This window comes from Camelus ferus, chromosome 25 (genome assembly GCF_009834535.1).
Source record: "Camelus ferus isolate YT-003-E chromosome 25, BCGSAC_Cfer_1.0, whole genome shotgun sequence".
In the NCBI taxonomy this organism is placed as follows: Eukaryota; Metazoa; Chordata; class Mammalia; order Artiodactyla; family Camelidae; genus Camelus; species Camelus ferus.
The window spans coordinates 7,382,646-7,396,865 of NC_045720.1; the positions used below are offsets into that span (position 1 = coordinate 7,382,646).

At 40.1% G+C, this 14,220-nt stretch overlaps 1 protein-coding gene across 1 annotated transcript in view; it reads right to left on the minus strand.

Annotated features, from left to right (window-relative positions):
* The window catches only part of PHF20L1 (PHD finger protein 20 like 1), a 77,004-nt gene that overhangs the window by 8,458 nt on the left and 54,326 nt on the right, over positions 1-14,220 (minus strand). Inside the window, exons 15-20 of the mRNA XM_032468128.1 lie at positions 12,355-12,519; positions 8,610-8,791; positions 7,083-7,182; positions 5,530-5,725; positions 2,811-3,180; positions 1,374-1,536 (exon numbers count right to left, since the gene is read on the minus strand). Of these exons, the coding sequence (XP_032324019.1) occupies positions 1,374-1,536; positions 2,811-3,180; positions 5,530-5,725; positions 7,083-7,182; positions 8,610-8,791; positions 12,355-12,519 (1,176 nt within the window). The remainder of the gene's footprint in view (positions 1-1,373; positions 1,537-2,810; positions 3,181-5,529; positions 5,726-7,082; positions 7,183-8,609; positions 8,792-12,354; positions 12,520-14,220) is intronic.

The window sequence follows — 14,220 nt, forward strand, 5'->3', positions numbered from 1 at the left end:
TATAATTAGAGGGTTGCAAAGGTGGGATGGAGAAAGAGTTCACTTCCCTTTCTCTAGAAAGCCATTTCTGAGTGGCTTAGCATCCTTCATACCTCATCCCACAAGTGTTCTAGTCTCTGCTGGTAACCTTTACCTGTTATTTTATCTGCTGTTATTTTAGGTAATTTTTACCCTTTATAGATATAAACTAACTTCATTTTGGGTGTCTTCTTTCACTGTCTTCTGGAACAGGAAACAGCAGTTCCCTGTGCCTGCTCCACTTTCTATTAATTTAGGCTTGAACTAGCTCTAATTTATCTTAAATGAAATCTAGCTGCTCTAACCACTTTTTTTTTTAATTCAGAAGTACTTTTTAACAAAGAAAAGAAGGTAGCAATTTCTCAGTGTCCTTTCAGTCCCACTATTTTATCATTACTTTAAAAAATGCAAACATATTAGAAGTCCAGGCAGAATATAATTAATATTCTATACTTTTATTAATAATAATAAGGGATACCATCAAGTTGTATTTTTTCTTCTTCAAAAATCTACTTAAAACTAACTCTACAGCTTCCTTGTAGACAAATGGAAGAAGCTTCTGAAATGGGTTTCCCCTTCCTCTTTTCACAGGGAAAAACAAAGCAGTAGGAATTCTAATTTAGTGTGGGGTGAAAGTATCACATGCTTTTGCAAATAAAAAGAGGGAGGGTAGGGAATATAATGTATGAGGCTGAAAAAAAATGGAGTCAAAAAGAATAGGAAAAATACTAGATTAGGAATCAGGTAATCTAAATTACTGTATTTTCTGAACTATAAAATGGGGATAATATTTTTCTTGTCCACTCCTCAGGGCTCCTGTGTGATAAAACAAAAAATAAAGAAGAAAAACATTTGAGAATGTGTATGCAAACTTAAGGTTTACCTACTTAACCTCGCAGGAGTTTTCTGTTGTTGTTGATTTCACTTAACAAATACTGACCAAAGTTAAAAAAAAAAGTGACCAAAGTGAAAACAAAGATTCAAAATGTTTTCCCCCATTCCCCCGTATTTCAAATATGCTTGAAGTCCTTATGCTGACTTCCAAAGAAAACACAGTTCAATGAAACTAATAAATATTCCATATATGGCATACACTGAGCCTGGCAGACAGGCAGTATTTAATAAATGTCCATCTTAAAAAAAAAAAACAAACCGTAAGCTAATATGCAGTCACACTCTCTTGAGACTAAAAATCATACACGCCAGACGTGTCACTACGACGTAAAGAGCTCCATCAGATGGACAGCGTCCGCAGTTTCATCCCATAATTTAAAAAACTGAAGAACCTCTTTATAATCACAATAAACACACTTTACAGACTACAGTAACTGTACTTCAGTTCTCTCTTCAATTACCATCAACTTCTTTTTCTATCAGGTCCATCCTGCTGGTGACCTCATTCTGCACGTTCTCTATGTGCGTAAGGAGATTGAGCTGCCACTGAAGATGTGCGTCCCCAGGGTCTTCAGCGCCCCTTTTATCATTGTAAACAAATGCTGTATTCCTTTCAGCTGTATTCTTCTCCAGAGAACCATTGGGAAAAACAAAGAATGAGGTGAAATGTAGCATCATGAAGGGAAAGGTACATTAAAAACCTCATTATCCACAATGATCAGTGAAACCCAATCTGACCCCTAGAGGATTTTTAAAGAAAGTTCTAGCACAGAATTAAATGCCATCTGATGGTCCCATCTGATGGTCCTGAAAAGCAGACATGCCTGCTGTGTCTCCTCACAATGCCGAGCACAGTGCTCCGTAGTGTGGAGGGCCTTCCAAAAACTGCCCAAGAAACGAAGTTGCTAATTACATTCTGTAACTAGAAAGCCCAGCTAATTCAGACTGACCCCTTTCTCCATTAATCTAAACTGTGCCACAAGTGGAGTGAAGGCAAAAAGCAATAATGGAAAAAAAAAAAATCAAGAAAGTTGGTAAAGGCCAGTATGAAGCATAATTAACTGTAGACTGGACTTCATTGTTGCAGCTAACTCAATGAACTGAGGGAAAAATCAAAATCTTTTAAAAACTTAAAAAGTACAGACTGCTTATTAAAACATACACACAAAATCTGAACTCAGATTCACCAGTGATAACTCATTTCCGTAAGAGGGATGTGAATTTGAAAAAATAATTTATCACCAAATTTCATATAAGCTTTTCAAATTCAGTTAAGTATTTATTTATAAAACTTACTTGATAAAAGAGGCCAGAAAAATAAACAACTAATTTTAAAGTGGTACTGCTCAGTGAAAATCAATAAAAAAAAAATGAAGGCATGACAGCTCTAAGACAATCCCAGTGAATAGAAATTAAGTTTATAAATTCAACGTATACAGAGATGCAAAAATTCAGCTTATTGCATAATGGATGGATATGCATATACAAATATGCTAAAATTTAAAACAAGAGGATTAGAGCACCACCTTTTATCTAAAACACATTAAAAAGACAAGTTATATAACATAAAGACACCCAGATGCACTGTGATGTTTTCACACTCAGACATTCTCATTTGAAAAAAATGTGGCTCATGGTTTTTAGAGACACCTAAACGTACTTATGAAACTGAAACTTCTGTTAGGGCAAAAGTTTACTGAAGGACTGCAATTCTGAATTAGGGGATAATTAAATGTTCAAAGGGCCAATGTTTTCTCGAAGAAAAAGCAAAAATGTGTCTGTACTCTAACAAGGTACTTGTGAACTTGGAAAAATCTGTGAATTCAGTATGTTTCATTTCATAAAATTTCCCTTTGTTCTATCATATTTCCAAGCAAAGACAAACGAGCCAATTGTACCTTTTCGGGCACTCCATCCTCCTTTACTGGGTATCGCGAGCGGCTTCTCTCCCTCATGTGGAATTCCTGTTCGTCTTCAAAACTGCTAACGTCTTCATCGTCATCTGAGCTCCCAGGGTCCACAAGAGATCTGCAGTCTTGACCAAAGCTCTGTGGCTTCTGGTAGCTGTGCTCACTTGTTATGTAAGTTCCTTCCATTCTTAGGGGCAAACGAGGTGGCTCCTTATGGTTTTGTACATGGTATTTCTTCTCTTCCACATTAGCCGTGTCGAACACTGTTATTTTTTTCTCCACCCCGGCAATTACTTGATCTTGATCTTTCCGCTTCCCAGAACAAGCCCAAAGATGCAGGTCAGGATGATGCTTATTCCTTAAAACAAAGTTGGAGAAACAGCAGTTAAAAAACAAATCCAGTAGTAAGTTTAATGCTACAATAGATTTCAGAATATAAAATTATATGGTTAACCCTCGGTTATCCATGCCTTCTGAATGCTGAGTGGACTGACTCAGGTGGGCTGACCCCACTTCTCTGTTGAAGACCGAGACCACCTCCAAGGCAACCAGGTCAGGAGGAGGTCAGGGACTCAAGACAAAAGTAAAGGTGCTCTTTAGGTTAACCTGCCCCAGGATTTCATCCACAATTTTATTTCTCACAATTTTATAGAAATAAAACCCAGGGAGAAAAGCAATACTGAATGTAATTCTGTGACAGCTCACATCATAATTTGATATATACTCTTCTCTTTCTGCTGATTTTTCATGTATTTTTAAAAATTGTACGACATGAAAAACCTTTTATGTGAGCATATTTAAAAGTCTTTAGTCAATCAAAAAGTGACACTTGCTCATGACAAGCAATTCAGACTACCAGTACGTACAAAGTAAAAACCTCCCTGCTGTGGCAGTTGTAAATAACTGAGGTATAATCTGCCAGACTTTTTCTGTATATATAAAATTTTTTAAATGGGTAAGCATACCTTTTCTTTTCACACAAATGGGGCTCTCATACCATTTGCCTTCTTCATATGTAACATATATGGGCATCTTGCCTTGTGAGTACAGATAGATTTCCCTTACTTTTACTCTAGTAGCTAAAATGGTACTCATGTGCCACCGTCTAGTCCAGCCAACCAGCTCCCCACTGACAGATGTGTGTGTGTGTGTCTGCATGTGTGTACCTTTGCACACTACTGGGAATATTTCAGTCAGATTAATTTCTAGATATGAAACTGCCAGATAATGTATGCAACATTTAAATTTTAACAGGTACTGCCCAAGTGGCCTCCAAAGAGGTTGTACTAATTCCATGCTCACCAAAAGTCTATGACACCTGTATGCATGGAGTCTGCCGAGGACGTGATCAGCCCTAGCCGGGTAGGTGATCATGAAAAGGCATCTTCTAGGAAGACCAGTGGTAGAAGGTTATCCTGGCTGTGAGTGAAGGCCTGGAGCTATGAAAAAGCATGTTTCATTCAGGGATTATGGCTGTGTACAGCTGGACCATTTAGGGGGAAAATTAGGAGAGGGAAGACATGGCAACACAATGGTAGAGAGACTATACATCATGGAAGGACTAAGAGTGCACGCAGGGGGAGCCTGGACTTTGTTCATTGGGCACCAGGAAGACACTGTGGTATATCAAGCTGAAAACAGACAAGCTCATCTTTACTTCTTACTAAGATCGCACTGGCAACCGTATGAGGGATGAACTGAGTACAGGACTGGAGCCACAGGGAATTAACAAGGCACAGCAACTATTCATGTGAAAAGAACAGCCGGGCGGACACAGTCTGAGTGAGGAGAGAGCCAGAGATACTCAGTGCACCAAGCTGCCGCGGGGGGACGGGATGGGGATAGAGGAGGGGAGGGGCACACTTCCAGCCCAAGCAAGTGAGTCTCAGTGAAGGAAAGCTTGTGAAGAACCTGTTTTATGTATAATTAATTAATTAATTAATGGTAACTGGGACTTGAACCCAGGACTTTTTTAAAAATTTCATTTATTTTATTTTGTTTATTTTCTTGAGAGGAGTGGTAATTAGGTTTATTTATTTTTTAACAGCAGTACTGGGGACTGAACCCAGGGCCTCGAGCATGCTAGGCGTGCGCTCTACCACTGAGCTATACTCTCCCCCATAAAATATATATATTTTAAAGAGGAATTCTAGGCAAGTATTAGGAAGAACTGAAAACGAGAACTTCAAGAACATTCTGATACGTCACTTAGGGAGGTTCAGGGGTTTTTGTTTTTTAAGGGGAAACTGTCTGGGATGACTGAAACATATTTGGTGCACAGCAGACACATGGCTTACACGATCTGTTAGCTCCCTTCAAAGCCAATCTTAAGGTAATTTTAAAATATACCTTTGAATCTATTTCATCTTGACAGCAGTCCTGAAGGAGGACACAACCTACAGGGCGCACTACAGCAGCCGCGCCTTCGTGCACATGGCGAGCACGCAAAACGGTGGCACAGGGACTAGCATCTGCTGAAATACCAGATGCTACATTTCCCTCTCCCGCGCGCATCCACCCCAGGACAACAGGCACGAAGCAGTTACTCATCCAGAATGTTACTGATCTTTCCTTCTGTTTTTTAAGTTAAAATTTATTCAAATCTATTCTGTTTTCCAAACTGCTAATCTGAACCCGCAAAAAGCCAACTGATTTAGCTTGAAATTTACACTGAAGTGTGACCGTCCCTTCATGGCCCTTCACTTACTTTAGTATTCCAATCTTCAGCTGTAACCCGTGCAGTACCTCTGTAACTCCATAGACGTCAGCGAGCAGGTGATGTGTGGAAACTATCTTTTTGGCATTGAGATGAGAGTAATTTTCTTTTAAAAATGATAACCCACACATTCTCCCATTATTCAACCAATCCTTATCATAACGATACTTTGCACTCCATCTCTGACCTGTAGATGAAGTTGACATTAAAGTGACAAAAGATTCCACTTCAACTGCTACCCAGCTGACATCACTCAGTTAAGCAAAGCGAGTTCTAGTACTAAGAACAAATTCAAAAGATGAGCAAGACAGTGCTTCAAAGAGCTGGCACCGTAAGAGTTCCCCTATCTTCAGACTTCTTGCCCAGTTAGGAGAAAAACTCTGTTAAGAATGCGGTCAGTGGCAGGTCACACCTGCGAAGGAACCCTGAGTGTACTGCTTTCCATTTTTTACGTACCTGTCATCTGCTCTATAAAAAGGCTAAAGGGGCTGCACAGACATTAGACAGGGGTGCCTGTTTCTCTCACTAGCATTTATTTTGAACTGGATGAAACAAAGAGTTCTAGTTGAGTGAACAGGGACCCCTTCCCAGGTCTAGTATCTCAGAATCCTATATAACCATGGATCTTCGACATCAGTAATTATCATCTCCCATCACAATTAGCTGCTTCTATGTCTGTGCCCCTGCTATACTATGAGACAGTGGAAGGTGTGGTCAGAATCCATCATCTTACCTCTTACCACAGAGTTGGGAAAATAGCAGGCATCCAATAAATGCTGCTGGATGAATGAGTGAACAAATGTCTATATTCACATAGGTCTGAATAATTCTCCTGCTTCTTAATGTTATTTTATTTTTTTGACAGACATGAGAACACAGCAGCCTTCTATTGGAGAATATCTAGATGTGCTCTGCCTCAGAGCTGGAAGTGTACACAACACAGAACCTTGCTACTCGGAGACCCTCTAGCGCGGAGGGAGGGACAACCACGCGGTCGGGGAGCCAATGGCACAGGCTTTCCTGCCGGTTCGGCCAGGCCAGTACCATCCCTGTGCATAAGGCTAGGCACATTCTGTGTCCTAACTGCCTCATCAGTAAAACAAAGGGATTGTACATGATAATCTGACATCTCATTGGCTCTAAAATTAGGTGGATGTGCAGCACCATCAGACACACATTCAAAACCACGTCAGGACGAATGTGAGTTCAGAACATGATTCCATCCAAATAGCCGTACATACACCTATTCCAAAACCAAAACATGGGAGTATAGAAAGGAGCCGGTTCTGCTCCAAGAAGAAGCCACAACCCTCCCCTTCCAGTAAGGCAGTAATTATACTGATGAATTTATGCTAATGCTTTTGCCTAAGTAATTAATATGGAAAATAAAACTATAACAAACAGTGAAAAATATTTTAAAACGTGAACATGGAAGCACAGTCTAACCGACAAAGGGGGCATGGCGCCTTACACAGCCGATGCGATCTGGGCTTTGGAACGAGACACTCAGTGTCTTGCGGTGGGCGCAGGGAGCGGAGTCTTACCAGGAGGGTCTCGGCAGACGTAGCAGATGTACTGGTCTGGGATGCTCTCCTCCAGTAGCCCCATGCACACGCTGTGCTGCCAGCACAGGCACTCTTCACACTGCCGGGAGACAGGGGGCGCTCACGGTCACTGCTTCACTCTAGCAACAGACACCTTCCCTTCTCTCCCATCAGCTGCTTTATTTAGTCTTGCTGGTGCTGCCAACAGCTCAATTCCTTATTTTTTTGTTTTTTGTTTGTTTGTTTGTTTGTTTGAACTTAAGTATAGTTCATTTACAATGCTGTGTTAGTTTCTGGTGTACAGCACAGTGATTCAGTCATACAGATAGATATATACTCTTTTCCACATTCCTTTTCATTATAGGTTATTAAAAGATAGCCAAGACAAGGAAACAACCTAAATGTCTATCAACAGACAATTGGATAAAGAAGTGTGGTGTATTTATATATGTATGTGGTAGAATATTACTATATATATAATATATATAGTAGACTACTACTCAGCCATAAAAAAAATGAAATAATGCCATTTGCAGTAACTTGGTTGGACTTGGAGATGATTATACTAAGTGAAGTAAATCAGAGAAAGAAAGACAAATATCACATGATATCACTTATATGTACAATCTAAAAGAATGAAATAAATGAACTTATTTACAAAACAGATTCAGATAATTCTTAATCCACATAACAAAAGCAAGTGATGATTTACAATGAATTTTTTTTGAAACTGTCAACTATTTCAAGAACTTGCTTCACCCATTAAAATGTGCTCTGATAAACTGGTTTACTCATTAAAAAAAAGTTAAAAAATTATTTCTCTCATCGATCTCTCACACCCTTAAAACTCTTAAAAATAGCTTATTAAAGTGTAGAAATTTTTTTGAAAAGGCAAGTTTGTAGCAGTGACTGTGGCAATGACCTCTTACAGTGCTACCTGCGTGGTGGCCCTATAAATCTGCAGTTCCCTTATTTGAGAAAACCACTAAAAAGGGGGAAAAAGAGATTACTTTTTTGTTTCTATAACTAGTATCTCCAAATTTTCCAAATGCCATCACAAAATACCAGTTATACTTTCTCTTTTTCTTAAATACACTTTTTCTACAGGGAGAGGTTACTTGTAATGGTAATCTTTGCAACAAAGTTTTCCTTTCATCTTTGATACTGTGGTATTTTCCCTTTGAAGAGCAACTATATGACATAAATTATTAAACAGGATTCAGACCAGCAGGAGAAGGGTCGCTATGATCTACCCTTCAACGTGGATGCTTAGCCACGTTAATGGCTCTTGAAAAGAACTTCAGCTTGAAGACCTCAGCGTAAACACCCTGAGAATGATCCTCAGATAAGAAAACTGTCTACTTCATCTGATGAAGAGGTCTGTTACTACTGGTAGTTGAAACATGCTGATAAGCTAGAAACCGACACCTTCAAGAGGACGGTTAGTAAAAAGAGAACACAGACGTCTGGATGAATGTGCTGAGCACCCGAAACAACTCGTTCAGTGCTGAAGGGAAGACAGGTCACCTGAATCATGAAGCCGTTCTCCTCATCCATCTCACAGACACATCGCACAATTTCGTTAAGAGCATCATCTTCATCCTGGGATTCCTCAAAATTGGTTGAATCAAAGTCCTGATTGTACTCGTCCCCACTCAGGAGCAAACTCTCCGTTGAAGAATCATCTAGGAAGTCCACATCTGATAAGTCTAGAACATATATAAAAGGATGCTCAGCAATTTTTTTTTCCAATTTCATGCCATTTCTCTAGAAAGAAAGGAGCTATGGGAAGTTAGTATAAGCAATTAAATATTTAGAAAGAGAGGGCAGTCAAATGGGAATGGAGCATTTGTCTCTGGACAAAGAAACAAATGATTTTTGAAACTTGGGTAATTATGACTGCCTTACATCTTAACGTAAACACTGTTACAATTAACTCAGAAAGTCTTCCCTGGTCCAGTGATTACAGAGGCTATAGCTAAGGTCAATATTAATTATTTTCATTTGCAGTTTTTCAGTGCTTTCACAAACATTACCCCTTTAGATCCTCACAAGAACAATGGGTTGTAAAGAGAACAGGTTTCATTATTTGCACCATAAAGATAACCAGCACTTGAGACAGGTGAAGGTGGCTGCCTAAGGTCCTAACATCAATACTGCTACTCTTGACAGTATCAGTATCGTCAGCCACCACTGCACTTCATATACACCAGGTTCCATGCTGAGCACTTTAAGATCTGTAACTCGCTCAGGAACGCAGCCAGCTAAGGGGAAAGCCGACCGCACACCAGGACTGCCTGCCTCTAAAGGCTGTGTTCTTGATGATTTCATTAGTACTTCTTAAACTGGGATTATGAGTTCCCTAAGTAATTTTTTACATTTTAAATTTTTATTTTGATAAAAATCTTTTTAAAATAAATAATTATATTCTAGAAGTTATATTAGATGGATGACCACTACATACAACTCTATTTAAATGCCAGGAGTCAGGGTTGTACTTATAACACCGTTGAGTCCAAGACTGCCATTTAGCTCAGGCCACTGAGAAAAAAACTGAGGCAAACCTAAGGAAATATTTATGACAAAGGGAAAGAAATGATGACAGGGCACTAAAGGTTCGCCAGAGTGTGGAGAAATGTCAGGGAAAGTGAGTCATCACATGGCACGTGATAAAAGATGGTAAATGGAGGCTAATCCTTGGAGCACTCTGGCTCCCCACCCTAACCTCTAATCACATTCTGACTTAGCCCTTCACCTGCTGGCTATTCACCTCCCCTTCCTAGAATGTCAAGAGTCCACGAGGGCAAGGGCTTCTGCACTGCTGAATGCTCCATATCCAGTGCTTAGAATGAAGCCTGATCTGTATGACAGACACTCCAGAATGTTTTTGGAAGAGGGAAGGAGAGAGTCAGTATATGGAGAAAACTTTTTCAGACTTAATCAGACCAGATGGAAGCTGCCTGAATTCAAACTAAATAATTCATGCTATTTATATTTTAAATATCTCATATGATTTAGTGTTTCCTTAGCTTCTAATCTTACTTATTTTTTCCCTGACTCAATATTTTTGAATGTTTTATAGAAAAATAAATGTTTTCCTCCCTTTAGGATCTTAGGACATCTTGGAGAAAGTTACGGTTAGTAGAAATCAAACAGTAGTAGAGAAATACAAGAAAACGTTAAAGCAGTAAGAAGTAAATTAATTAGATTTACAAAATTTTTCTAATATTAACAATATGAGCAGTTTTCAGAACCTGAATAAATTTCATTTATTCATAATCTTGCAAGCTTAAATCCAAAATTAGTACTTTCTCTTGGGCTTTCCTGAATAGAAGTTCATGCTTCAAAATGGCAGACTAGAACATGGATAAACAGTTTCAAACACTGTTACAGCATATATGTGGTATTAAATGGACGGCAATCATAACAGAGTTAGAAATGAATTAAATGTAAAACCTATTAACATTGCAAGTAATTAGTGTGTATCTCACACAGGCTTGTATGATGTCAGGCTTTATGGTGTTAGGATGCAAATTTAATATATGGCCAGAAAATCCAGTTTGACTAACTGGCAGCATCAAATCAATGCTTAGATGAATTCTGGGGGTTAAGTAAATGGGTCACTGGGTTGAACGTTACAGAAGAAGAACAAGTACAAGTTCCCTCTTACACTGGAACAGCCACCTGGACAACAGCTCCACTTGAGTGGCCACAGAACATTGTTCTCTTCCAACTAACTGCTACCCCTTGAACTGTCACTGATGTTTCCCCAGACGGTATTCTCAGCGTGATTTCCAGATCAGCATCGCCTGGGAACTTGTTAGAACTCAGAACTTCTAAAGGTAAGGCCCAGAAATGTATTTTAAGAAGCTCTCCAGGTGGTTCTGATGCAAGCTAACATTTAAGAGCCTCTCCGTCTTCCTTCTCACAGCTCCGCACTTGGAACCATGAAGGGCGGGGGGAAGACAGAGAACTGAGGGCAGAGATCCATGACTCTTTCCAGCCCTCAGCTGTTCTAGCTCCAGCAACACTGCCGCCCAGGTATAATCTCCCCATCTCCATCACTCTGTATAAGAAGACAGTTTTCAGACCTTGATGGCTCACACTATGGGTGTTCTTAGGTGATTTTCAGCCCTGGCTACCAGGGCTATCTTGCCAGGATCTGTCCTCCCAGACACCTCAGATTTGTGTTCTGCTGCAGGAGCCAGTATCATATTTTAGCATCACAGGAATAAATATAATGTACACCTGGAGTGAAGAACCACTGGCCCAAAAGGGAAAAGGGAACTTGTGTTTGTTAGAAAAGGGGGGGAGGGACTTTTTCCTAATCCTCGCTCCCACCAATTTCTTTTTAGATTTGAGATTTAAAAATCTCAAAAGTGCTATGTGCGTATTTTAGAGTAAAGGAAGGAATATGCTTCACTGAAAGGAAAGGCAGGAAGTGAGCTCCCCATAAGGTTCCTTGGGATTTTACATAAGACGACCCCCCACTCCTTATTCTTGTTCTTCACTCCCTGACTCACTTCTGCTGTGCTAGAGCTCTGGTCTGGAGCCACTGCCATCAATGTCTAGTTGGGAGTCTCTCTTCCCACCACTTAGAACACTGGAAGGTTAGAGTCCTCATACCTTCCACTGTCAGGACCCGACCTGCAGGAAAACCTGACAGATTCCAACTCCAGGGCTCATGTCACCACCTGACATGGCCTTCTCTCTATAGACCTAATACCTGAATGTGTTCAAATCATTGATCTGAACACATTTCCAGACATTTAGTAACAGATGTACCTGTGATCAGGAATTCAAAGTGCATTTTTAAGACTAGGAGAAATAACTGGTAGAAAAAGTACTATCTGAGGAGTTAAGATAGGCCTGGGTTTGAGTTTTAATTCTAATGCTAACTAGCCCCCAAAGTTACTTCATTGATAAGCCTCTGCTTATATATCTATGTAATGTGGGTAACAGTATCTACTTTCTAAGTTGGCAGTGAAAATGTGAAAAGGTAAACACACCTACAGAAGACCAGTATACAGTAGACACTAATTCTTTCCTCACCACCTATCCTACCATTAAGTATAAAAGCCAATTTTACCTTATATAGATTAAAAAGCAGCTCAAACTTCTAATGTTGAGATTTTCATAATAGTTTATGGAATAAATAACTTTTTAAAATTGTTTGCCCTGCTCAGATAGGCCTCAATAAAGTACGTTTTATTCTCAGTTCGACATTTAAGAATTTTAAGACTTGTTTTAAACATTACATGGTTACACATACTTTCACCACTAAGATCAACTGACAAAATTGCCCTTGGGTACTGATATGTTGTATTTTTCTCCGTAAACATGCTTCGCAGAGCCAGAGAACTCCCAGAAGATCGAGTTAGTGGAGAAGAGCACCTTTCCAAAAAGTCTAGGGAACTGTCTTCATAGTCTGAATAGTCTGCAACATAAGATACATAAAGAAATATTAATAAAGTGTCAGGTAATCAAGAAGAGTCAGTATAAAAATAAAGAGAAAGTCATGTTTTATGATACATAAAATAAGCATGCGACCACTTTCTCTTCTCATCCATGAACAACTAGACCATTATGCATCTGAGCAACTGGGTTTGGCAAGAACACTGGGAAATACAGCCCAGGCAGTACCCACACAGCAGGGAGCGCCACGTTCTCGCTGGTACCCGTAAACTCTTGTCAAGCAGTCCAGAAGTGAAAAAGGATTATACCTACATTTTCTCTTCATTATAATCACAGCTATGTCTGCAGTAAGATGTGCAAGATGGAAATTAATTTTTTGTTTTTTGCAATTTGTAAAGATGTAATGATGTAAATGATGTCCAGCATGTCAATTATTAGAGTGACAAATTTGATCAATAAATTCTTCAGCAGAAAACCTCTGGATGAAATTAACTGGGCCTGAAAGAAATTAGTCAAAGTTCTGTCTCCCTCAGCTTGGGAGTCATGGAGACAGATGAGCAGGGAGAAGCCGAACACAGCCTAAGGAGAGTGGAGCTGTAGGGGAAGCAGACAGGAGGGGGTATGCATCTAGGTATGTGGGAAGGCTACGAAGCAGAACACCTGGCACACTACACAAACTATAAGACTGCAGCTGGAGCACAGTAAGTGAGGGAGGGAGATAAGAGATGAGGCCAGAGTGACAGGTTAAAGATTTTTTTTGTTTTTAACTTTATCCTAAAGGCAACAAAAAGTCAAAGTTTGTAAGGGGAAGCAGGATGTGACACAAGTCCAGTTCCATTTTTCAAAAATCACTCCAGCTGTAAAAGGGGAGGAAGGAGGGCGAGGAGGCACAAGTAGAAGTGGGGACACAGTTCAGAGGCTGCAGCACAGGCCAGGCAACAGATGCTGATGGCCTGGGCTGAGATGCAGATTTAGAGGCAGATGCAGTGATGTGTGGAGATGGAGGGCTGAGATGGCGTCATCAAGGGCGATTTTCAGGTTTCTGCTTGAACAACTAGGTGTGGAAACTGGGGTTCTGAGATGGAGCTGAGGTGTAAATGAGACGTGGAGAAATAAGGGAAGAAATGCAGGTTTGGAGGAAGACTTTTTAAAGATGGGAGATCCTACACATTGTCCATATAAATTTAAAAATGCAGGGGTCAGTGAGAAATGCCAGGATTTTAAGAACAGAAAGACAGACATTCCCTCCATTTCAGTAGAGACAAAGGAGACGACTGATGTATGTATTCGGGTAAGGACGCAGATGTGGAGAAGAAATGAGCAAGTGCTCATCTGTTGGCTTCACTTCCTCAGCTGAGTGTGAGGCACAGGATGTCAACTGAGGCACACTGGGCAGTAAGTAAGAGGCAGAAAAAGCTGAAGAAAGGTAGAGAGTGGGAAATTAAGTTTCCAAGAGAAGAGCAGTCCAGTGCTGGTGTCTACTGAGCATCTATTTGAAATTGGTGGTCAGGGGAGGCAGAATAATGGCCCTGTAAAATGTCCACATCCTAACCCCCAGAACCCGTGAATACGCTAGGTCACATGGCAAAGGGGAATGAAGGTGGCAGATGGAATCAGGCCGGCAATCTGCTGACCTTAAAAAAAGAGATTTTCCTGAATTATCTGGGTTGGCCCAATGGAATCACAAAGGTCCGTAAAAGTAAAAGAGGGAGGCAGAAGAGTC